A 25,154-nucleotide genomic window follows, 5' to 3' on the forward strand; every position below is an offset into this window, starting at 1 on the left:
AGGATCTGCCCCAGGACCTGCTGGGGGCAGAAGGAGGAAGGAGGAGGCACCAGTAGCTGCTGGTGGATGGCACGGAGCAGCCCTTACTGGGGACTGGCCTCTGGGGCGTGGGGTGAGCTAACGGGGCCAGCCCCATCCCTGCGTTGTGACCGGGCAGGAGAGGGGAGTGCGGTGGAGGTGGAAAGGCTGTTCTGGCACTGGGGAGGAGAGGGGCTGGAAATACTGCACAGGGGTATCAGCCACTAAGGCAGAGCTTGGCTAAGGGTAAATTCCTCTCTGCACGGCTACAAATGCCAGACTTTGAGGATCCAAACATTCATGGTGGAAGTGAAATAGTGCAAAACCAGGAAAGGCCACAAAAACTTTCAGAGCAAGCACAGCACTGCAGGAACTGGTGGAGTAGGGTTTGAGGACCCTCTTCTATCAATACCAAGAAACATATTTCACTCAATCTGGTCCAAAGAGCAAGAGAAGACAGCTGGGATTCATTACAGTTTTGATATTGGGATGGGTACAGGTGCTTAGGGACTGGATTCTGCAAAAAGCTGAACTCCTCTGGGGGGTCCTGAGCTCCAGTGTTCAGTGGGAGCACGGCTCACGGTGAGCGGCTGAGGCAAGGGCAAGCAAGGAACTGCTGTAAGGGTGGAAGGAGGGGGCTCGAGAGGAGCTGGGAAGGGACCCTGTGCTCTGGGCCCTTCCTTCCACACCAGCCTGGATGTACAGCCCTTGTACAGCTGAGGTCTTCCACAGCGTTAGGGTTTTGCCCAAGCATTGACTCCCCTGCCCATTACCCATGTTTGAAGCTCTCAGTCTGTGTTTAAGGGGAGGGAGTGACCAGGGTATACAAGCAAAAGCAGGTTTCCAGTAAAGGTCATGGCTGCAAAGATCAGAGAGAAACGCCTATTCTCAGTGCAAATGCCCCTCTCAAAGGATTTGAGAAGACTCTGGGCTCCTTCAACACCCAGTTTATCAAGATAGGTGAAAGTGGAATAGAAAATTTCAGGTACATGAGTGCATGAAATCACAGGACAGGGAAAGATGACATTGCTGTAACTACCTGCGATTAATTGTGCTGAACTATGAACTCTTAGTTTCTGGCTTTCAGTTTTATGAGACCCAGCTTGTACACCCAGAGCTTCCCAGTGTCTATCCTTCAGCTGTGATTTTTTTGACACAAATATCCTAATGGTGAGTTGCGGGATAGGGCCTGGTCTCAGCTTGTGTTGCTGGAGGCTGCAAAAAACTCCCCCAAGGCCTGATGAGGACCGTGCACTCAGTGTGCTGCTCGCACCGCCTCGCCTGGGGAGCCAGAGCTCCAAGCTGTTACAGCACCTCCAGCGATTCCTGGCCCGGTGCTGTGTGTGCTGCCTGTGCAGGCGCTCCCCAAGGGAAGTCAGCACCGCTCCACGGGGGAGCCTACTGCTGGCTGCATCCTACCAGGAGCTCCCGTCTTCCACAGCCCGGGGTGTCGGTGCTGCCACCTCCCCAAACAGGTAGAAGATTATGCTACCCATGGGCACAACGCTGTGTCTGGCTGCCTCCCACCCAGGGACATAGCCAAGGAGGGTGCTTGGCAGGAATTGCCCTGTCCCAGCCTGGGGGCAGATCTGCACCATGCCAAAAGGTCTCCCCCTGGCCCAGCAGACCTCTGGCCTCCACACAAAGCAGAACACGGTCAGCATAGGAAACAGGGCAAACACCCAGCAAAGAGCCCTCTTAAATGCATTTTAGGGTCCGGGGGTGGCCACTGCAAGCAGCTGCAAAGGGCAGGGCACTCCAGGAGAGAAAGGCTGCCTCTGTGCTCGGCTCTGGCTCATGGGGCCAGCCCGATGGATGGGGCAGCAACACCTAGAGACATACAAGACTGAGGTACAACACCCGTGAACAGCACATTCTCTCTTGATGTCCTTCTCCAGTTTTGGGGTGGTGTCCTATAGCTATCGGCAGGCTGGGCTCCTCACTGGAATTGCTTGTCCTTCCATGTCCCCTCCAACAATGCGTTTGCTAGTGTTGCTTTATGCTACATCATTTGATGACCATCTGGGATTTGAACCTGGTGGCTTGCTGGGGTGACAGCACAGCTGTGTGGTATGGGACACTCAGTGTGGAATCACACAAAAAGGCAAGATGGAGAAGAGAGAAGTGGCGAGTGATCAGTCTAAGCTCTCTAAAACATCTCCTTTCTCCAGGAGGAGGGAACCTTGGGCATGAGCTGCTCCCCTCTGAGAGCTCGGGCCAGGACGTTGCATGATGAGGACAGTCACCGCACTGCGCCCTGGTGGCACCTCGCGCTGAGCCGTGGTCAGAAGGGCTGGAGGGAAGAGACGCGAGGGGCCTCCTCCGCCAGGTCCTTTCTCCTCCTGGAAAGCCACCAGAGCCGGGGACAGAGAGCTGTGCCAGAGGAGCTGGAGGGACGGCGTGGTGTGGGCAGCTACAGGGCAGGGCGAGGAATTCCGACTCTCCTCCTAGACGGCGGCATCCGAGACCCTGCCATTCAAGGACATCTTTGGCTGGAGGCCATTCTCCTGCACTTGTGCCTCGGGCCTGGGCTGTGTCATCTGCTGCAAACGCTGCCAGGAACAAGTGGAGAGAGCACATCAGATGCTGACACGGCAGCAGCTGAAGGCTGGGACCCCCATCACCAGCCTCATGGTGGCCCTAGTGACAGCGCAAGGGGACAGTGTGCGTGGCAGGGCTTGGTCCTGCAGCACCGCTCAGCCACCCACTGCAAGCCCCCGTGAGCCGCCCTTGCTTAGGTGCTGTGCAGAGCACAGCAGCACCTGCTTTTACCTGAAATGCAGGGAGCACCTTTATAACACGGGCACGCTGCTACCAGGCAGTACCAGCTGCAAGCAGGAACATGAGTGAGCTGTAATGTCGCAGACTTCAGAGCAGACCCATTTTCCGAGTTTCCCTATTTTTTACAGCTAGGGTTTATTATGGAGCATTATTAACTAGCTGCAGCATGCTGACAGGGTCATGGTCTGTGCCTCTGATGCAGATCAGACCTGTCCCCCTGCACAAACCTCAGCACCAGCAGTGATTCCCGTCACCCTAAAACCGATCAAATGAAAACTGTAGAGAAAAGTAAAAAGAAGCAAGAACCCAGGAAGATATGGAGGGGCAAGTCACTACTGGAGGCGTGTGGACTGAGCATCAGGAGTGATGAAAGCAAATGAATCACTTTTGCCTGTCAGGGAGGGACTGATGCTCCAAATTGCAAAAGAGAAGGCAGAGGAGGATTGAGCCTGACCTGAATAGGCTTCACTAAGTCAGGAAGAGGCTCTTTCCAGCAAAGAGAAACAAGCTCCTACTCTCCAACACAGCTGAAGAGGCTGTTGCTGGGTGAAGTCCCTGAAATGTTCACTGAGCTGCTTCTGCCATTCATGGTCTTTTTTTTTTTTTTTTTTTTTTTTTTTCCCTCGCATTCATGCTTGCTAGGATCAAAATGACTTGTAATCTTCCCTGTCTGTCATAACCACTTTATTCAGCATTGGCATCTAATTTCCCTCCAGCTTCAGCTCTATTACAAACTAATCCAGGATCTGTGCATAGAAGAGGCCAAAAATTCTCTCCGTCTCTGACACGCACGCACGCACGCACACAAAAGCCTGCTTTCTTCCTGCTGCCATCTGCTGCTTATTGCTGGATCTATGGGCACTGGGGAGCACAAGCCCTCGGTCAGTAGTGGAGCTACTCCTGGGGGGACACGGGTCGGCGTGGGCTCCCCCAGACACCAAGACGTGCTATCCCCATCCCTGCTGGGAATGGGATTGAAACCATATCTGTATCTGCACACTTCCCTTTTTCCCCCCTTTTCAGCTCTTATTACAAGGTGGTAAGGAGCCCCCTAAACATCCGAGAAAGGATCTGCTATTGGAATTGCGGCTGGCCCTCCACTCAAAATCACCTGAGTGGCTCGAGTCCTGTGGGAACCTCAATGCTGGTCTCAAGATCAATGGCAAGAACCAAAAAAATGGCCTCAGATGAGAGACCAGAAGTGGAAAGCAGATCTGAGACATCAAACCCACCCGGTTCCTGTACCAGAGCCCATCCAAACAGAGAGCTGGGAGGGAGAAGAGTCAAATCCACTTGACCTCAGAGATAGGGAGCCTGAGGCTGACCTCAGTCCAGTGAATCCAGCCAAAATATTTCCAAATTAAACATTATTCAAAATACATCATCCACGAAGAAAACTCAAGGGGTTTAGGTGGCGTCCGCTGGCTGTTGCAGCTGAACTGTGGAAGTCATAAATCAGCAGCACCCCTGCAGTGACTTGTTGTGCACCGAGCCGGGGATGTGGTGCACAGTGCTCTCAAGACTGAGCGTCAACACTGTAATTGAGATCTTAACAGCAATCACTAGGTAGGACATACAGAGACTCATGATTCACCGCTATATAAAACCTTGCTCAAATCACACACACACACACAAAGAAGTTTTAAATGAGATTAAAGAGTTGCAGATATTTTAGCTTCTGCATAAAAGTCTGCCTTGCTTCTTATTCCCCTCATTCACTGACTGCCATTTGCAAAGCACATATCCAACGAGCCATGTATGTCTCCGCACTAGCAGGTCTTAGCCCTGAGTTATTTCAAGCTCTGTGCTTGGAGGATGCTGATTTCTCTGCTGAGAAGTGCCAGGTAGCCATGCTCATAGCCAGGGACTGGCAGGAACTGAGATTTCTCTGGGTTACTGAATTTCAGGTTTTTTGTTTGTTTGTTTGTTTTTTCAATCTCCTTCAGGGCTCCAGTGCCCGGTTGTGCTGGGAACTCTAAACAGAAAGCAGAAGAGGAGAGGTGAAGCCATTCATACCTGCCGGAGAGTCCCTGTTGAGGTGAAGAAACAGTACAGCATGTATCCTGGAATCAGCACCATGGAGGACAGAGCCATGAGCCAGCCAATGCCTTGTCCCCACGCAGGATAGACATATTTTCCCAGTGTCAGAGGGGTCATTTCCACCACGCTGAAGAAGAACACGCCCTGGGAAAAGAGCACCACCCATCACAGGTGAGGGTGTGCAAAATGAGGGGCCATACTTTCATTTATTTTCCTGTGTCATCCTCTTAGCTCACAGAGGTATTACAGAAATACAGCAGCTCCTTAAACTATTTTAGATGCTTTCAGCCCATCATCTCTTATTTTTATATCATTTCTCCCCTGATTATCCTACGTGAAACGCTGGAACTGGAATAACCCTGGTTTTCTTCTCCACCAGACTGTTCAGATAAGCAGTGTCCCCATAAGCAGTTCCTAACCGGGTCAGGAATTTGGTTACTAACTGGCCTCAGGAGCCTTCAGCTTCCTGTCACTGGTCTTCTCGCTCCTTTCCTTGTATTTCTCCTGCTGGAAATGTGGGAACCAGCAAAGGCAAGATTGCTCCACAGTCTGCTATACTGTATTTGCTGGTGTCTTTTACTCTGACTGGCCTATGAGGCACTGAGGCAGAAGCAGCAGCAGCTGAGAACCTTCTCCAGTACCAGTAACAGCTTCTAAAAACAGTAAATTATTCACTTATCTCTTGGCATCTCAGAAAGAAGAACTGGTAGCATAATTTAGATTAAAACAATCACTCTGGATCTTTTCTTACGCATGATTTCCAGCAGGCAGGGTGAAAGAGGGTCTTGTATTACTTTGCCCATCTCAGGTATGCCTACCAAGCACCTTGCAGTTATGGACAGACCTACAGTGGATTGAGAACACGGTGTTTCCCCTATGGCCCATCCAAACTAAGAGGCCCGTCTGGATCCAATCCTGCAAACAGGTTTCTTCTGTTCTTACCAGGCAGGCAAGAGGAGTGAAGAAGGCCCAGCAGATCTTCCACCAGATGCAAGGTTTGTAGCCAATCATTTCTTCGATGTTCCTGTAAAATCTGTTCACACCTACAGGAAGAAACGACTCTTGGAGAAAACCATCCCATCTCAGTGCCACAGTCATCACCTCTTCTCATGACAGAGCAAAGGCCAGCCACAGCAAGAGGGTGACAATGCTATGGCATGGGAATCATTATCTGGAGGAGTCAGGAGATGGGGACACAAACATGGATTCATCCTAGCAGCTTTCATGGTCCTGGTGCCCTCAGGAGGGACCAGAGGGCAGGACCTTAGGCATCTGCCAGTTTGTGCAGAGGTCTTTGTGGTGGCCTGGGGAAGTGAGATGACAGCCTCCTGCTCCTGATTTTCTGGAGTTATCTGCCTGAGCTATTTTCAGTTGCAAATATTTCATTGGCTTCACCATGGGACGCTTTTGAAAAATCTCACTGTGTGTGCCCGTGGAGACAAGAAAGAAACAAGGTCTTTTGTGCTTACCATAACACCAAGAAATTGAGATGGTCTCAAAGAAGACAAGAAAGAGAAGACACATGCCACTGGCTGAGTAGTAATCAAAGAGCTTGAAGACATAAATACCACCCTGCGGAGACAAAGCCAGGGTCAAGGAGTTTAGTTATAGATTATGCTTGAAGATATCAGCCAGCTACTTGGATTGCTATTGTTTACAACTGCTGGCTTTAAAGTTAATTTCCTTGGACAGCAGAGTGAGTACTGCAATGTTTCCACTGGAATCAGGTTCCCAGAAGAAAAACCAATGTGCTCTTGCAGACAATTAGCCAGCTTGTTCTGGCACGGCCAATGGTGAGGAGAAAAGCAGGGATTCACTAGGCTTTCTTATATTTCTCTGGTTTAAATGGAGCCACATATTTTAGTCTGCTCGCCCCTCCCAGGAGTTTTGCTGCTTTGCCTCCTCACAAACCTGCAGAGCTCCACAAGTGGTCTGAAGAGCACTCAGTCCACACACGTGAACCTTGGCTTCAGACCCAGAGGTGCAGGGCCCCAAGAGACTGGTTTATGTTATCTCAAACCTTTTCCACCAAGCGTTCCTTCAGTTTGGGCTTTTCTGGCCTGAGCCCTTATTGCAAACAGTAAAAGAACAAACCAGGCCCCAGGATGGTGGTGAAAATTACGGAGGCATCCTAAGTCACCTGAGACGTGGCAGCGATGATAAGCCCATTTGTTCAGTACTAGGATGGTTCCTATGTGTGCTGTCACTTCTCCCAAAGCTTTTGATGCTACTGTGATATGCAAAGGTGCCTGGAAAAGTGCAAGGAGCAGAGGTACAAGCTGTCTGTACCTGGGTGATGTTGGAGAATCCAATGAGGTAAGAGATGAAGCAGACTATTGCAATGAAGACCTTCTTCCTGGCTCTCAGGACGTGAGGATATTCATCCATCAGGGCTGTAATGAACCCCTCCACGGTGCAGAACTGTGGCAAAAGATATACACCAAGGACACGTCTGTGAGTATCTGAGCCTGACACCGCCCCCACCTCCATTTAGTCTCAATGTTGAGAGCCTAATTTCCTCGGGTGTCATCTCTAGACACTAGAAAAGAAGGCTCTGCACAATGTTGATTTTCATCATCTTCTGAAAGCGTCTCTCCCCCTTCACTGAACATGGAAGGGAATTAAAAGGACTGAGTTAAATGCCTAAATTAGCTGAGATATATCTTCACCTTCTGCCACCCATGGAAATCTTCCTCTTTCCTCCCCGACCTCTCTAGGTCTACCCACCAGTGCCCCACTCCCCAAGCTGCCAGGCTGTCTGTCACAGCAGTGTGTCTGTCTGCTGCTGGCTTTATTTCACTTTTCAAGCACACAGTACTTTAAAAGACCGTCCTCACAGCACACGGTCTTTCTGGATCTGGAGGCAGCTGGCTGGCTCGTGTGGCGCTGCACCGGGCACAGTGTGCTAACGCTGTCTGCACCGTGACACATAAAGGAGGCCCCATGAGTGCGACCTTCCTGTCCCATGGCGTGAGGGCAGTTTGTGTATACGGGCAGCGCATCCTTCCCTCCTATTCCCTGTCAAACTGTGGGATTCACTTTTATGTCTCACTCCCAGAAACCACTGGCAACACACAGCAACACACAACATACAGGTGTGAGCACATCACACCTGTAGCAAAAATTCTGGGAAGTTTATGAGACCGTTCCCCTGGTCACGTTCAGTAAGTGTATAAGCCAGTGACAGCTCTTTCACCGCTCTTGGGTGTCACGGACTTCTCTGTCTGGGAGAGTGCTCTAGAAAGTGGGGGCATTTCTAGACTTGGATTTGAACACGGAGACAAGAAGAAATAAATAAATAAATAAATCAGTGGAGGTAGGGGTAGAGATAGCCTAAAAAGAGCAGCATAACACTGGAAAAAAACCATGGAAGAAGAGCTGGGTGTCTGAGTCATGCCTGCTGCTGAGCAGGGACGGTGGAAGAGCTTGTGTCCTGTCAGTTCTGGGGCACAGAGCAAGGCAAAGAGCAATGTTTCTGCCTGGGGTTTTATCTGTACATGATGTAGCATGGAAGGCTACATCCCAGAGAGACCAAGCTCTATTGCTTTGACTCATATTCATAATGAACTAAGCCTTTTATGTTGGACACAAGCGCTATTAAAGCATCCTTTGCCATTCGGGCAGGGGTTAAGCTGCTTTTATACTCATTGACAATGAGCTCTGCATCCCCATCCCACCCAGCTCGCTGTCTAGAAGAGTCAGGACTGAGCAGGCACCACGGTGTGAAGCGCCAGCGTGACAAAAACAACCCTGTCGAAAGCTATTCCTTACACGTGGCTGCGTGGGCAGCGCCACTGCAGACATGGGCAGGGCTGGGCAGCCTGGCACCAGGCAGGGCGGAGAGGGTGGATGTCAGGGGTGTCCAGCCAGCTGGACAAGCATGGGGAACAAAATGGTGGTATGCTGTTTTTTTCTAGACATAAAAGAGGCAATGACCTTCATACCATTCACTGAAAATTGCCTTGTCACCTCATTGCCTCAGGCTTCAAAAGTGATGCAGCCACAGGGTCTGGAGGAGGCTCCAATTCCAGACCTTGTTTCCCTGTCCGAACTCCCGAGCCCACACACTTAACCCCAGACATGTGGCCAGGATGTCCGAGGGAAAGCACCCTGCTTTCAGAAGTGATGAGTGTCTGGTCATTGTCGTGACTCCTGGTCTTCTCTCCTTCACCCTGCGCGTGCACTAACAAACACACGCGTACAAGCACACTTCAGTCCGCTTTCCCAAAAGCTCCATTTTATTCACTGTCTCTAGCCACAATTTTTAGCCCACTCTGTTCTTCCTCATGCTTCACTCCACAATATTGTTTTTATCCTAAATATTGTATTTCCAATCACCCCTCTGTTTTTCTCTTTTACCCCTTTTGATGCTTATTCACTACCCAAGCTGCTGGGTCCAACAATCTGGGCTTGGCAGCCTCTCCCCCATCCTCCCACAGTGCCAGGGGCTTGCTAGCCCCAGAAGGAGCCCCCTGACCCAGCCAGGACCAGGGCCTGGGGGTGGTATAACCACAGCTGCCAGATGTGCAGCGGGGAGCCCTGAGTGTGGGTCTGCCTGCTCTCAGCAGCAAATCCTCACGGATAACCTGTGAGAGGCAGGGGCAGTCACAAGGCTTGCTAGTTCCCTTGGGGAGAAAACGCCTGACCTGGAAATTGGTAGGTTAAAAGAAAGCATTAATATATTATGCAAGATGCAAGAGAGCTAAAGCTGGGGTAGATCAGAGGCAGAGTGAACACGAAGGACCACGAGCAGCAACTGGGGGCATGGATGGGAGGCGCATGTGCCCCGATGTAGGTCACGGCTCCGCTCATCGTGCTGTGGAGGAGAGGGGCACAACGGCAGGGAGGTGGCAGGAGCTGGGCAGCATCTGCAGAAGGCTGTGTGCTGAGCTTGTGGGCACAGGCATACCTCCACCCACCTTTTTTTTTTTTTTTTTTAAATAGATGATTCAAAACGCATGTGCGATTGCAGCCCTTGTTGAAGCCTGTGCATGTTATTTGTGCACAGGCTGCCACTCTGTAAATTGTGTGTTTGATTGACTCAGAGCTCCAGCATGCACAGAGAAAGCTTCTCCCCATCTACTTATCTGTGCTTTTTTAAAAGCCTGTTTTCTGTTTGATGCTTCCTCTCCCCCTGCTCCTCCTCCAGGCAGCGATAGCCCCCCACAGACTGCCTGCCCTCTGAGACCGGCTGGCGGAGGGGACTTGGAGAATTTCAAGTAGTATTTGAGAAGCAAATGCAGTAAATAAATTCCACACTGTGCTTTGAGGGCTTATTGTCATGTCTCAAACTGTTTACTAGAGCTGAGTGAATAATCCATAGAGAGCTTCTTTTTTTTTTTTTTTTTTTTTTTTTTTCTGTAAATGGAGCTTCTTTTGGAACATTTAGTCATTATTTGAAATTATTTGCCAAATAATGTCTGTGGTCATGCAGCTGTGAGCTTCATGATGTGTTTATGGGAGTGTGCCATAATTGAAAACCAGGTCTGGCTGATCAGATTTTCTTGGAAACCAGTTATGACATTTCAGGAATATGTCTGATTCTGAACTAGGCTCGGGTTTATGAAGGCTACGTGTAAGCTGGGAGAGCATCCATTTTGTGCCAGTGGTTTGCACTGCGAGGAAAGACCATGCAGGCACAGGAGAGGATGTGACAGACCAAACACACGCTTCTGAAGGAGCCTTTGGTTTTAGTGCACTTTCCACCCCCAAGGTGTTTCTTCACTCAGTAGCTACTTATATGCTGAATTACCAGGGAAAAAAAAAAAAAAAAAAAAAAAAAAAGTATAATCACTTGTAAAAAAATAGAGAGCCCTGCTGTTTTTTGTTTGGGGAGCCTTTCCCAAGGCATGGCTCCCTTCCTCTGCCAGGAGAGAGCTCAAGCAGCACAACACTCCACTTTGGCACTCAACAACAGTGCCAAAACACTGCACCGAACCCCCACTGCCACAGGGAAGCCCTGCTTCTAACGCCACATCACTGCTTTACTCAGTGCAACCTGCCGATGCCACACCAGGGCGCTGTGGTCTGGCCATAGGCTGGTACCTGTCACGCAGAGATGCTCCTGCCAGCTCCTGGGAGTGGAGAAGGTGGGGACTTCCTACCCTAGCCCATGACAGTAAGCCAGAGTAGTGGCATTTTCGTGGCAGTGCCTCACCAGAAATGCAGTTTGGTCAAGGTGCTCCATGACACGGTAAGGAAATCCAAACCACAAAAAATTAGCTTCTCACGAAATACCATGAACAGCAGCAACCACAAGCTGTTATCATGTGGATGCGAAATGAAACAGTTAATGCTGATTTCCCTTATTTCCCTTTCCCTGTCAGGCCACCTGGCAAGACCAGGACACATTGTGCCCAAGCAGCAACACCAACACTTCTCTAGGGCCAAATCCCATTCTGAATGGAGAACAGCTTTCCAAAGACACTCCTACAGGGAAGCAGCAATCATCCAACAAGGCTGATTGGTTCTGCTGGTCACTATTGTGGCAGCAGGACCATGACTGTTGTGCTAGGAGGTCAGATACCACCACACTTGCAGTGTGTACGACCACATTAGGGAAAGAGTACAGGGGTGATGAGCACACGGGAGGTTTTTTTTTTCATGTAACTGAGTCTAAGACCCTACTCATCACTGACCCAAGGTGCAGAAGGAAAAACCACCATCATGTCTGAAAATATCTTTGTATCTCACCCCGTTTCATCCCTGGGTTGTCTCACCTGACTGTCCAGGCCCAGCATCATCAACATAGAGAAGAAGAGGATGGACCAGAGCGGGGACAGAGGTAGTTGTGTGACGACTTGTGGGTACGCGAGGAAAGCCAGTCCGGGGCCTGCAGCAGTGAAAAGAAAGATGAGTCCATGTTTATAAAGCATTCAGTGGAAAGTCTGAGTGACAAGCAACAGTGAGAGAGCCAGTGATGGCAGTCAACGAGTGCAAGAATTTAAGACAGGAGCTAGAAAAACCTGAGCCATCACCCATGACACACCAACCCTGTGGGGTGAAGAGCGGTGGGATGGGGAGGCAGCAATGACTGTGGAAATGCTTTGCCTTTTCTTCTCCTGACAGAAAGGAACTCATCAAATCACTGCTACCAAATGGAGCTGGAGTACTTTACTAGGGAGAGCTGGAGAGAGCTTAGTACTTTACTAAGAGAGAGCTGGATGTAACTTTCCTGATATCATTTTTTTTTTTTTTTTTTTTTTTTTCTCCTCCCATCACAAAATGCTGTTGCTTGAGATTAAAGCTTTCTCTGAGAAGACAGCAATTTCAAAATATGTCTTTGGGCAAAAAGACGGAGTCCCATCTAGGTTAAAAAAATATTCTGAGATTACAATTTTTAAATTTCGCATGGAAAAGGGACTCCAAGTTTTGATCACATCTGCTGAGAACAGAGGCAATGTGTGACGAGCCATTTATTCTCCAAGGAAGGTTTCAGAAAGCAAAGAGCCTAAATATTTCACTGTAGCTAAAGCACATAAAACTTCACCACTGAAAGGAGGTGAACACTAAAAGCAGACAAGGATGCCCCTGGCAGCAGGAATTGGTGTGCAATAAACATCAGCCACAGGTGCCTCGGACCCATCTCAGTGGGTGGGAGTGAAAAGAGGGTCGTACACTTGGCTTCTGGACAAGACAGGAGCATCCCATGTGTGAAGTGGCATTGGTTGCACCAGTAAAAGTGGTGTCATTACACCAAGGACAGAGAAAACCCTGGCCCTCTGTACATACACAATGCGTAAAGGTTTCCCAAGAAAATATTATGATCTGATTCTTCTCCATTTTAACTCAGGGACAACCCCTGAGTATCAAAGCTGAGGAATGCAAGCCTGAAGAGGGGATGTTGGAGGAGCATGAGGAGGGGATGTTGGATGATGGAAACACAGTCTGAGCCTTATTGGAAGTACTGCTGCATCTGCTCACCTGAGGAGGCCAGCTCTGCGATCGACTTCTTTGTGATGTGTGACATGAAGCCAACGATAGAGAAAATAACAAATCCAGCGAATATGCTTGTTGTGGAGTTTATACAGCAGACAATAATGGAGTCTCTGGAAGAGAGAAAGTAAGAGAAATAAACAGCTGCAAGACCCTACCAGAGAAGCAAGAAGCAAAGGGTGGGCAAACAGAACACTAAGCCTTCCCCCCTGGGGAGGTGGCAATGTGCCCCTCAGCTGCGTGGTGACAGAGGGGGCAACAGAGGTCGGGCACCCAGACTCACTGTGACCCCTCCATGCCCCCAAACACTTGGGGCAGAGGGGCTGTGGTGGCTGTGTGATGGTGGCTGCAACGCTTTGCTGCACCCACCACATGGGGACACAGGAGAACCCAACAGACCTGTAGACGTTGTTGTGGAAAGTGTTGTAGCTCCCCAGCGCGATTAGGGACCCCAGCCCCAGGCCATAGGAGAAGAAGATCTGTGTGGCTGCATCCATCCAGACCTGTGGAGGAAGAGCCAGCTTTGAGCCTGTCCCACACCATGGGGCCAGCTGGGTGGGTGCAGCCCACCACCACCCAACCTCTGGATAACATGGCACATCGTTCCCTCCCTCAGGGGCTGGCCTCCACGCCGCTGGCAGCTCCACGCAGGGCCATTGAGGGGGCCAATTCCAGACATCAGGGTTGGTGGCTTGGCCATCCAGCATGCCAGGGTGGTCAGGAGCTGAGGGCACCCTGTTGGTGCAGGTGAACAGGCTGCTGACCCAAGGGGGTGCTGCGTTTGTCTCTCCTACGTGCAGTGTCAGGAGGGAGCCTGTGAGCCAGCAACACCTTCCTGAGGAAGAGGAGAAGCAGGGATCTGTGGCCTTTCCAAGCAGCTAGAGTACATTCTGGCACCGGATTTTCCAACACAAAGTTTCTTGTGCAAACAACTGCAGAGGACAGCTTGCTAAGCTGGTCCCAGCGCCTTAAGGGCTTAAAGCCTAGCAGGCACATAAGAAGGAGAAGGAGGCAGCCTGTTTGTCTCTTAATTGCATGGAATGTAAACAACTCTTGTGATCCTCTAAGTCCCATTTCCAGCTGTAGAGATGATGCAGCTGGTGATACAGTTACAAGGAGTTTCCTGTAAGATGGATCATCAGGACCTCTCAGGAAATCACGGGTGACTGGTTGTCCCTGCTCACAAGTGACCAGAGACCTTCAGAGTCACACAAGCATCGGTGCTGCAGAAGGAGAGTCTGCACCACCCAAGAAACTTCACCATGCAAGCCCCCATGCTTCTCCTGGGACCCCTCCATTAGCCAAAGCAACATTGCTGGCCATCACTCGCCATCTGACACTTCCAGGAATGGCTGTTGTGTGCCCTGTTGTGCTTGTGCTGCTTCTGAGCTCCCAATACCAGAGCCACTGCATCATCCTCTCCCTAGGAACACCAGAGCAGGGCCAAGCCGCCAGCCCAGGATAACCAGGGAAATGAGGCACTCCTGGTGCAGAGGGGAGTGTTTGTTGTGGTAATTTCGCACTTAAATATCACTTCATTACAACACATCTACTGCACTCATTTTCCACACGTTAAGGACCTGAGTTTTGCCTCAAACTGTGAGGGTTGTGACAACTTTAATGGGGCAGCTATTCCATTTCATTTTCAATCCCTTCTGAAATTATTCAAGGGAAGATCCCAGAGAACACTAACAGGGAGATAGCTGGAATGTCAGAGCTCCCAACAGGCTATGTACAGCCAGGCTACCAACCTCAGAGTCAGAGAGTTTTCTGAAGTCGGGCGTGAGGTAGAAGAGGATGCCCTCCTTGGCCCCCGGCAGCGTGACTCCCCGAAAGAAGAGGATGAACAGCATGAAGTAGGGGTAGGTGGCTGAGAAATACACCACCTGCAGGAGACACAGTGGGAGAGAGGCCATCAGCCATTCCTCTTCCTACACATGGTGGTTTTGTGGCCACTGTGTCCCACTCTGAGGAGGGACAGGGTCCCCATGCATTGCCACTCTCAGCTAAGCCTGTAATCACAGGGAGAGCAGCCTGCACAGCCCCCAGGGAAGAGATTGGCCAACAGCTTCCCTGTGTTTTCCATCTCCCACTCCCACACAAGTAACATTTCTGTCTCTCTCTGCCAATGACACGCAAGGACACATTAATCACAAAAGTAACAGGCGAAATTCTGGATGGATTGCCCAAAGACAAGGGAATTGCAGAGGGATAAGTTTAGTTCACAGAAGTAATCCCTTTAAGTCATTGCATCCTTGTTTTGCAGAGCTAAAGCCGGTGTTCCTCTAGTCCAGCGCATCAAGAAACATTAGCCATCTTGGCTTTCTTTCCAGCAGTGTTTCAGAGAATCATGAGCACATGCCATCCCTCAACACATAACAGCAGTCAGTGGGGCTCTGCTGTGGCTGCATAGCGAAACCCCCTTCAAGAACCCCCACAGGAGTCAACAGTTGAGGTGACCTACCCCTGAAGTGCTTCTTTCTGATCTTCCCTCTAGATTATTCCTTCCATAATGCTGTCCCTTTACAACACGCTGTGCTCTAAATAACACACCTCAGTATCTCAGCATCACCGTTTCACTAAACTAAGCAATTACCTCTCCGCTGTGCTGGGCTGAAATGCTGCTCAGTGAATAACCATATGCTTCTCATCTGTAAGTCTCCCACCAATAACTAAAGGGCAGCAGAGAAATTTTCAGACCAGGCGGCGAGTGTTTTTCAGCCCTCAGCATTTTAAGAGACCCTGATTTTCAAAAGGGGAAACCCTGAACTGACCTCACCTTCTCGAACTGTCCTGAGGTGGGTAGCATAAGTCATCTCTGAAAAATCTCTTCCCAAAACCTTCAGAGAGACTGAGCACTCAGACCTGTGATTTTGCAGGGAACGGTTATTCTCTGTGCTTAGACTGAAAGTTACCATGAACACAGCAGCAATTTTTACAACCGTGTAAGGTAAATGTCAAGAATTTAATAGCATCTAGTGTGATTCTGCCTTGAAACACCGTAACCGTAGTTATAGGCACTCAGACTAAACCGAGGCTGGAGGACATTTCGACAGTGCCAAACCACACGTACCTTGCCTGTCCACTCCACACCCTTCCAGATGGAGAAGTAGACCAGCAGCCAAGCCAGGGCCAGCGTGCCGGCCAGGGGCCAGCGGATGGAGCCGGGCTCCCCCAGGCCCTCAGACATCTGGTGCATGTTCCTCCTAGGGGCAGGAGAGGTTGCGTTAAAGGGAGGCCCAGCCCTCGGGGACAGAGGGGTAGGAGATCCTGGAGGTGGCTAGAGAGAGAAGGGCCAGGTGCAGGCACACACAAGGGCCTGCAAAACCCTAAGGGAACCTGAGGCTCACCGTGAGGGGCTAAGGGAAGGAGAACAGATGCAGATAGGCCGTTACCCTCCCTATTTATCTGACCTCACATCACACCCCACGCCCATGCCCACCCCAGCTGGTGTCTGGCTCTCCAGGGCCAGGACTTGACAGGGAGGGCAGCAGCCCCAGCAGGCAGGATGGCCACGGTGGGGGAGAAACCTGGTGTAGGCAGCTGTGGACATACTCCCAGAACTCGGTGACGGCACTGGTGAGGTTGGTGGTGTCCTCCAGGGAGTAGTTGGAGAAGCAGCGGTCGGTGTTCCAGGTGTTCCCGCAGCTCTGCCACGGCAGGTCCTGGGGAACATGCATGCAGCTAGCACCACTGCTGCCTTTTAAACTGCAAACCCATTATTATTATTGTTATTATTGTTATTTACAAAGAGGACGGATGGTTCATCCAGATGGGCAGGAGCCTTGCACCCAAAGGTACTGAATGGTTTTCCAGAATAACAATAAAGTGTGACACAGGCTTTTCCAGGAAATAATATCAAGACATGATTAGGGCAATGTCATAGCTCTAACAAAATGCAGCAATTCCCTGGAGAGGAAGCAATTTCCAATTAACTGTTGGTAATTAATAGCTACTAATGAAAATAGCTACCAGCGGATATTGTGTTTATAATCACTACAGCTTGTGGCTATTTTCACACAACAAGAGGTTGGAATTTACTGCACAAAAGATAAACTCTGCTTTGTTCCTTATCTCCTACTTATACCAGGCTCCAACATGTAAAAAGCAACGTGGCATTGAGAATTGGGGGCTAAGGGCCTGTCTGTATGAATAAACTATTGCAGCATAAACTCAGGAGTAAACGTGAAGCACAGTAATTATTTCGTGCTGTACCCTCCCCTGATATTAAGCAGTGCAGAGGGGTTCTTGGGATATAGTTACACCATGGGCAGCAGCGTGACGGCAGCACGCCGCTGCAGGTTGAATGCAATCAGCTCTGGAGCTGCAGCGTCACGGGCTGTATGAGCACTCAAGGCAGCATGCCCTTGCCACGTAGTGCCATGGCTAAAGGAGCCCAGCTTGAGCTGCTCAGACACATCCCCACGTGCAGCATTCTCACTTCCCCAGTGTGGAGCAGGCACATCCACAGCACATGGATGGAAGCACAAGGGCTATTCTGGATGATTTCCCTTTGTCGATTAGACCTCAGGCTCCAGCTCAACAAAGCCTTTGGGAATACATCTGTGTCCATCCCTATCCATCCATGCAGACCCCATTAAAAATATTATCTGTGTTTCAAGTGCTTTGTTGCACCAGCATGTATAAGCAGAGCCACACAGCAGCCCTTCAGCCAAGTGGTTTGCATGACAGAGTTGCGGCACAGCTCTTCCAGGAGGGGTGGACTGGGGGACTTGTTTGCTGCTCTATTTCTTCTGGATCTCAGAGGACAGAAGCTGCACAAGGCAAGCTGGGCTCCTTGTTCAGCTTCCAAATACTCCTAGTCAAATGTAGGAGGGGCAGGGGTCATGCATCAGCATAGCTTTTTGACTGGCATGTTGGGAAGCATCTCCAGTGAAAACAGACGCACGGAGCTGCCTGTGGAGATACTGACACTGTCACCAGCCAGGTCTGTGACACCTGAACACTCAACAAGCCAAAGACACATCCGAAGATGCATCCTGCCCAACATTTTGCTTGTTTGGGAATCCCTTGAGGGTGTACTAGTCCTCCACTGCTGACAATTTGGTTCAGGACCCAGCAGCCTACAGTGAGTAACGGTGGTATAAGCATGGCTAGACAGAACATTTAGCAGAGGTGTTAACAGGTATGTGAAATCTTTTGATCAAACAAAAAGTGCAAGTGGTTGTACAACCTTCGTAACAGCAGTTCAGGCTTATGTTTAAATGAAAATCATCGTATTTGAACCATAGAGTTGATGTCCGTAAGGCTGAAGGTTGCTCAGATAGTTAAGGGAGTTCTTCCCAGCTGCTAGGCCAGAAGAAATCACTCAGCTAACAATAAATTAATGTGGGGTGTTAACATGAGAACCTCGCATGGTAAAATACCCTGCTGCAGGAGAGGAGCCCACCATATACCACAATGCTGAAGTACCTGTTAAGGGACAGTCACAACCAAATGTCCAAATGCTTTCTGAATCATGTTCCAAGCAGAAGAAATTCTGGGGATTTCATTTATCAAGAAAAGTGTAAATGAGGACTAATTAAGGTCAGGACCTTAGATAAACCCCATGTAATGAGAACATGTTGTAACAAAACCCAGCTGGGGAACATGCAGCTCTTGGTTTTACACAGTTCCAGATGTACAGCAGAGACACAAGGTGGATTTTAAAGATCAACGTGAGTAGGAAATGGGTTGCAGAGAGTGGATTGCAGAGGGTGGATAGGGCCATCCCCTCCAGAGGACCATCCTCACTGGAGGACAGTGATCAGTACCCATTAGCACTGCAGGGCTGCCTCCAGATCTGAGGAACCTCTACAGGTAGGGTCCAGCAGGGTGCTGACAAAGTCTCTTTCCACAAACTACAAGGAGCTAGCATGTGTTTCATGGCATGAGCAACTCTTCCCTGTAAAGGGGGGGGGGGGCGCGGGGGGGGAGGGTAAGGACTGCACAGCCAACACTACACCACGGAAATGCCTGTGACTCACCGCAGTGAAAGAGTTGAAGAGGTAGTAGAGAGACCAGGCGATGATGACAATGTAGTAGATGTTCAGCCAGAAGGAGAGAACCACAGCTGCCAGCCCCACTCCTGGGAAAGAAGGCAGAGAACAGCATCAGCCCAGGTTTCTGGTGCCCATCTGAGCTCCTGGGCACCACAACAAGCTTTGTGGCAGAGCCAGAGAAACATACACTGTGCCTTCAAGTGAACTTGTCAGCAAGGGAGACTTATTCCGTCACATTTGTCACCTACTCATTTCCATTGGGTGAAAATTTCAGTATGATAGAGATACTTTAGGGACAGAGCTCCACAAAAACAAGATCTGGTCACTTCCCCAGCAGAACCTCTCCTTCCCATGTCCAAGGCATTTCTAAATCATCATTTGTTTCCAGAAAGTTATGACTCCAGACATGGCAGCAGGCCCACATACTCTGTCCACAGCATTCTCAGGCAACTAAAGTGAGCACACACAGGGAGGGTAGGGGCAGGTCTTCTGCAGCCAGAGCCCCTCCATCAAGTCCTTGTTGCTCTTGAAGAGCTCTGTCACCACACAGGACTGCTTGACTGCATGGTGACATTAGTGACTCCAGGCTTCAGGGCCAAGGACAGCCTGATAAATAGAGATGGAAAAAACTCTGCTAACCTGGCATCCCACCCCAGTTCCCCAGGGATTTACTTCCCATATCATTAGAGGACTTTTTTTTTTTTTCTGTAGCCACGTGCCACCACCTCCACAAACTTAGAGTACAGTACCTTTAAACATGGGTGCTAATTTCCAGACCCCCAGTCCACCCACAGAGGTATACTGGCCAAGAGCAGTTTCCAGCAGGAAGAGGGGAATCCCAGCAAACACCAGCGTCAGGAAATAGGGGATGAGGAAGGCCCCTGAAAGAAGGAGATGTGTTGTTAGGTGTCTCCCCATTTTACCAAGAAGTAAATGCCTCCAGCTGCTGTTTCTCCAGCAGCACCCACACAATGATGAGCAGGCTTGCTCAGAGGCAACAGCTGGTATTGGTGAGCTTGGAAAGTCTCCCACTGAGAGCACCACAGCCTTCCCCGTGTGCAGTCATACCACTGTGGGTATATGTATCTCATATATACATATGTATGTATGTCATAGCCATGTGACACCAGTCTCACTTAGTTGGTAGATTTTTGGGTGCTGCTAAGACCAAAGTGACAATGAACCCACGTGCCCAGGTGCTGGCATTAGAAACATGTTCTTGTTGATGTTTTCTGTCCTACCTGCAGTGACACAATTCTTCACCTTGGGGAAAAGGGCATGGGGAAATCTGACATCGACCAGCATTTTCTTTGTTTGGAGCTGTTTCAGTCTTTTAAGGAAACTATGGCTAAGCCTGTATTTGCTCTTCTATCAGCCTTGTATACCTCACCACCCTTCTCCTAGGTTTTACTCTTGAAGTCACCGGTGAAAACATTATTCCCCTCTATGAACCCTTTTGGAAATCATCTTGTCACTGGAAGGGAAGCAGTGCAGCCATCCAGCAGAGATATTACTTGCACCCCAATATTAGAAGAGCAAATACAATAGGTGAGCCTCACTGTGTGATTTGAAGGCTGCACAGGTTCAGGTCATCCTGACTTCTAGGACTTGGCACAAAGCTCACTTTCCAGCTTCCTTGTGCATGTAGTGGAGCGTGCCATTGTCCGTGAGGAGGACAAAGTCTTGCAGAAGATACCGGTAGGATAGAGAGAGGGGGACACTATGCACAGCAGCAGCTGACTGTGTCCAGGGTGGCACTGATGTCTGCACCAGCTGGAGGGCCGAGCTGTCAGCCCATGTCTTCTTCTGCAGGTGTTATCAGGAGAGCAAACACGGAGCCAGCCGGCAGAGCCACCTGCAGAGCTGCAGCCCATCTTGCACCTGGCAGAGCCGGGCTCCCTCAGCTGCTCTCTGAGGGCGGCAAAGCAGAGAGGCTGTTGTGGCCGCTGGCCCGGGGGCACCCAGCTGAGGACTCCTGCGTGCCAAGCGGGGAGCTGAGCCCAGCTGGGAGAGCCGGGTGCCAGCACCCAGCATGGGACTTGGTGGGGGCCACTGTGCAAGCAGAGCTGGCAGCGGGTGGTGGGGAGGAAACGCTGCAGGCCAGCAGCTCGATTTCTCTCAGCCTGAACTGCAAGCTGGTGTGCAAGCACAGGCTCTCGGCTCCAACAGCAGCTGGGCAAGGAGGAGCCAACAGCTCTGAGCATGGCAGCAGGAGGAGCACTGCCCACACAACATCCTACCCGTGGGACAGGTCCAGCCCCAGGAGCTCAGCAAGAAGCCAGAGGCCATAGATGCTGCCTTGGTGCCATTGCAGAGCTTGTGGACTGAGCTTGTCGGTGGACACAGTGTCTGTCTCACTTCTGTGCAAGCAGCTAATGAAATTTGGCCACTGCATGGTCCTGCACTTTTCATCTGCAGCAGGCCAGGAAGGTTTGCAAAAAGTTTTATTAGACTACTGAGAGTGCAAATAAACCAAGCCAACAAACCAAGCAAACAAATAAAAACAGACAAAATTTTGGACCCAGGTCAGTTATCCTGGCTTGACCAAAAATCCTCTAGAACTGGGGAAAATCTACAAGCCAAATTGCAGATTGAACTGAGGGCTGTTGGCACTAGTGCTACTCTGCAGGGCCAGGTTCCCCAGCAGGCACTGATAACACCCCCAGAGGCTGTACAGCCAGAGGTGAAATCAGTCTGGAAATTTTTACCTAAAATCTGCATGCCTATGCCTCACTATGCAGCCCCACATCTATCTGCAGTCTCTAGCTCCTAATGCCATACAGCAAGGAATAACAATTAATCTTTAAACCAGTGAACACTGCCCACGAATCAGAAGTTGAGCATTACAAGCTGTTATGTGCCTTTTCTTGGCATCTCAAAGTGTAAATGAGAAGTGCATGATGCTTATTTAAAGAAACGTTCCTCTCTTAAGTTATTCAAGCTCAGGATCTCATAGACAATTTTTAGTACCTACTGAGCCACATTTAGAGTCAATTTAGAGTCCGGTAAAATCCTTTTGACATCAGAAGGACTGCATGGAGCTGAGCATTAGTCATCACTGGGCTCATCCATCTGCACGCAGAGCCAGCAGGAAGCCCAGACATCTCTCTAGATGAAGCCTGCTCTGTGCAGTGGATGGGGCTTGTATGGGGCTGCCATACCCAGGGTGAATATCCCCTAACTACATGCCCATTTACAGTGCAGAGCAAATCAGCCACAAGCTGATACAACGTGACGGCAGTAAGATGACATATTTCCATCCAGTCCAATTGTCTTGTGTGCGATGGAAGCAGCCAGCGTCCCGCACAGCACACACGCAGGATGCCACAATTAGCATCCTACCCTCTGCCTGCTCTGCCGGGGCCATGCCCAGGCGCTGCCCACTGGCTTGCCATCAGATGCAGCGTGACCCTTCCTCGCTGCTCCCCGCCGGGGAACGGTGACGCCTGTGTGCGTCACTTCTGCCTCTTCCAGGCATCAGCCACTTGCTGTTCCTTGTTGCCAGCTGTGGGCACAGCCAGACGGGGCCGAGGCTGGAGGAACAAGCAGCACAGGCTGCTACCAGCTACACAACCCAGCAGGTGAGGCAAGGCATGAGAGCGGAGGTACCAATTCCCCCGTTTCACCTGTGCAGTGTTTTTGCTGGCAGCTGGCTGGTCCCTCAGCATGCCTGCAGCTGCCAGGTCAGAGGTTACCCCACCTGCCATTGCCAATGCTAATTACAGTGGTCCACACCTCTGCTGCACCATCCCTCAGGATCTCATCTGGCTTTATAAATCAGATTGATTTTAGCTCTGAGAAACCTCTCACCTAATTATAGGTATCACCATCCCAACCTTTAAATGCAGCATAGATACGGTGTGTTTGAGATCATGCAGATGTCACAGGGCAAAGAGGGTGGTGTATGAGGGTGGGCACCACAGCCCGGTGCCAGAGCTTGGGTGGATAAGCACGGGAAACCTGCACCATGGCTCTGACAATGGCAGCACAGGCTTCTCTGCATAGACCTGGCTGATGTCCACAAAACTCATTCAGCTCAGCCACTCACTTTTGCTTCCCTATGAAATGACACACCAAAATCAAAATCACCTCGTCAAACAGATAACTGCCTGGTCTCCCACTGGGACTCACTCTATAGACTTCAGAGAAAGGGCCATGATCCCCCTAAATGCCACAGATTTACACAGGCAGACCACTGCAGGGGGCTAGACCCATCCTTCCCAGAAGGGATGGAGAAGGTCTACCTACACCTCCTATGCCAGGGACAGCAGGGGTGGGCTGGAGGCATGAAAAGTCATGAGAACGAGGAATGAAGCAGGTTTTGAAAATAAAATCTGAGGCAAAAAGAAAAGGAAAAAGGTGAGGAGAAAATAAATGAGGAGACCCTCAGAGCAGCATGGACAAACATGACCGTGGGGGACTCTGGGCAACCAAGAGCTAAGAAGGAGGCAAACACCAACATGGGAAGGATAACATGATGATATAATTATATGTGCCGCCTGAAAGGTGAGGCAGAGGGGTTCAGACTTGTGGAGAAGTCTGAGGAATGGCCCAAGGAGGTGAGCAGCATGTTAAGGAGGGAGGGAAGGTTATTTTACTAATAGGCAAAAACACTGAGAGAGATGAGTGTGGGGGAGGAGAAGAAAAGGCTGTCTGCTTTATTGATGTCAAAGCAGCACATATTCTCCTCCCCCCCCCCAAAAAAAAAAAAAAAAAGCATCTCCATGCTGAGGATGAAGAAACATTGCCATTTTACAGAGACAAGCTGAGACACGGGTGTGTTTAATGACTTGATCCAGGTCATGTAGCTGGGGAGGGAGCTGACCACCCATCTCTCTTGATTTCTAACCCAGTGCTGTTTCCACATGCACACCAGCCACTTGTACAGACCGATACCAAGCCAGAGCCCATCCAGGTGACAAGGCTGCTCAGAGTGGAGTGCAGGCACTGTGAGTTTCTCTCACCTCCTCCGTTCTTGCCACAGAGATAGGGGAAGCGCCAGACGTTGCCCAGCCCAATGGCATAGCCCACGCAGGACAGCAAGAAGTCAAATCTCCCTTTCCAGGAGCCCCTGTCTGGGATCTCCTTCTTCTTCTTGGTGCTCATGGCTTCAGGGCCGTTGGGCTCCGACTCCTCCAGGGCTGCCTGCTTCACCTCGGAGGGAGAGCTCAGCTCCACGGAGGTGTTGTCCATCTTGCCCATGGTTACTCAGGTGTATGGCTGCTCTTGCTCAGGGGATGGAGGAGCAGAAAGGGCAGCCTTGGTCCTGGCCAAGCTTGGATGAAACGGGAAGTGCTGGGCAAATCTCCTGATGAGAAAGTGAAGAAAGAAGTTACTCAGTGTTAGTGTGTCAGGCTCAGGGAAGGGACTCACAGGGCTGAGGTGGACCTGTGAGGCTCATGCACATCAGGGCAGCTTTCCCATGCCTTCCTGCTTTCACCAGAGGTAACCAGGAGGGACATTTTGCTCTACTGAGGAGCCATGGTCACACAGACTGCTAACAACGGGCTCAGACCTGGTTGTTAACAGCATATAGCAAACCCCTCACCTCTCATCTCCTCCTCATCCCAGCACTTGCTCTGTGAAAAGCTCTGGGACCAGTGTGCATGTGGGGACACCCCAGTAGTGTGAGCTGCCTGCGGGTGACCCACCACAGTGCAGTCCAGGGAGAGAAGTATATCTGGCATTTCCATGAGACAGCAGAGAGGGGCACACCAGAAGTGCTATTTCCCTCATGTCCAGGACCCAAAACTGAGTACACCAACCACAGAGACACCTGAGATGGTGTGGCCTAGCCATCCATGCATGGCTGTAACCACATAGCTTTTCAACAGCACCTCCACTATGGACACATGCTGCTTTGCTACTCTTTGCCCTAAAAGCAGAATTTTCATAAGTACTTTGTGGAAGTACCCCTGAAGACATCTAAGCAGACCCTTGGAGCTGTGCTGTGCACCCCAATAGGGCGTCCAAGCAGGGCCCAGGGCCTACATGCCAGGTCAGAAGCCATGCAGGTTTTTGAGGTCCAGACAGGGCAGAGATGCCCAGCTGAGGTAGAGAGCAGCATTTGCAGCACCTACAATCTTCCCAGCTCCTTGAAGCATGGCAGAGGAATCTATTTTGGGCTGCACAAGGTGGCAGCGACTCAGCCATGATCACTGCAATACCTGGCAAGGAGATCCCTGGTCTGTTTGGTGCATCCTTGTATACCCTGACATGTGTGATGTTGCACTCACCATGATGATGTTCAGGCGATGCTCTTGAGTAGATAAAGCAAGCCTGTGAGCCACTGAGATCCCACTAAGCCAGAACTCTATAATCCTGAGGTTTAGTTGAACAAGTCTGACTAAAACTGTGATGACTATTTCCATTGACTTT

The 25,154-nt window shown here is 50.3% G+C and overlaps 1 protein-coding gene across 1 annotated transcript; it reads right to left on the reverse strand.

The window, feature by feature from the left end:
- Positions 1 to 2,237: 2,237 nt before the first annotated feature.
- LOC118160475 (sodium- and chloride-dependent GABA transporter 1-like) lies at positions 2,238 to 23,978 on the reverse strand. The gene is made up of 15 exons (XM_035315193.1): positions 23,667 to 23,978; positions 19,745 to 19,823; positions 19,526 to 19,657; positions 18,762 to 18,862; positions 16,330 to 16,439; positions 15,848 to 15,980; positions 14,526 to 14,660; positions 13,174 to 13,277; positions 12,763 to 12,887; positions 11,559 to 11,671; positions 7,129 to 7,260; positions 6,309 to 6,411; positions 5,782 to 5,882; positions 4,816 to 4,983; positions 2,238 to 2,570 (listed from the first exon to the last, which is right to left on the reverse strand). The coding sequence occupies exons 1-15, from the start codon at positions 23,976 to 23,978 to the stop codon at positions 2,466 to 2,468; spliced, it is 1,953 nt and encodes a 650-aa protein (XP_035171084.1). The 3' UTR covers positions 2,238 to 2,465.
- Positions 23,979 to 25,154: the final 1,176 nt, after the last annotated feature.

This window comes from Oxyura jamaicensis, chromosome 1, assembly GCF_011077185.1.
Source record: "Oxyura jamaicensis isolate SHBP4307 breed ruddy duck chromosome 1, BPBGC_Ojam_1.0, whole genome shotgun sequence".
NCBI lineage: Eukaryota > Metazoa > Chordata > Aves > Anseriformes > Anatidae > Oxyura > Oxyura jamaicensis.

Excerpts from the sequence above, each read along its gene's own strand:
- LOC118160475 (XM_035315193.1), bottom strand. The coding sequence starts at position 23,978 with ATGGGCAAGATGGACAACACCTCCGTGGAGCTGAGCTCTCCCTCCGAG. Across the intron at positions 13,278-14,525 it reads GAAAACTCTCTGACTCTGAG|GTCTGGATGGATGCAGCCAC; the intron begins GTTGGTAGCCTG and ends CTTCCTCCACAG. Across the intron at positions 2,571-4,815 it reads CAACAGGGACTCTCCGGCAG|CGTTTGCAGCAGATGACACA; the intron begins GTATGAATGGCT and ends TGTTCCTGGCAG.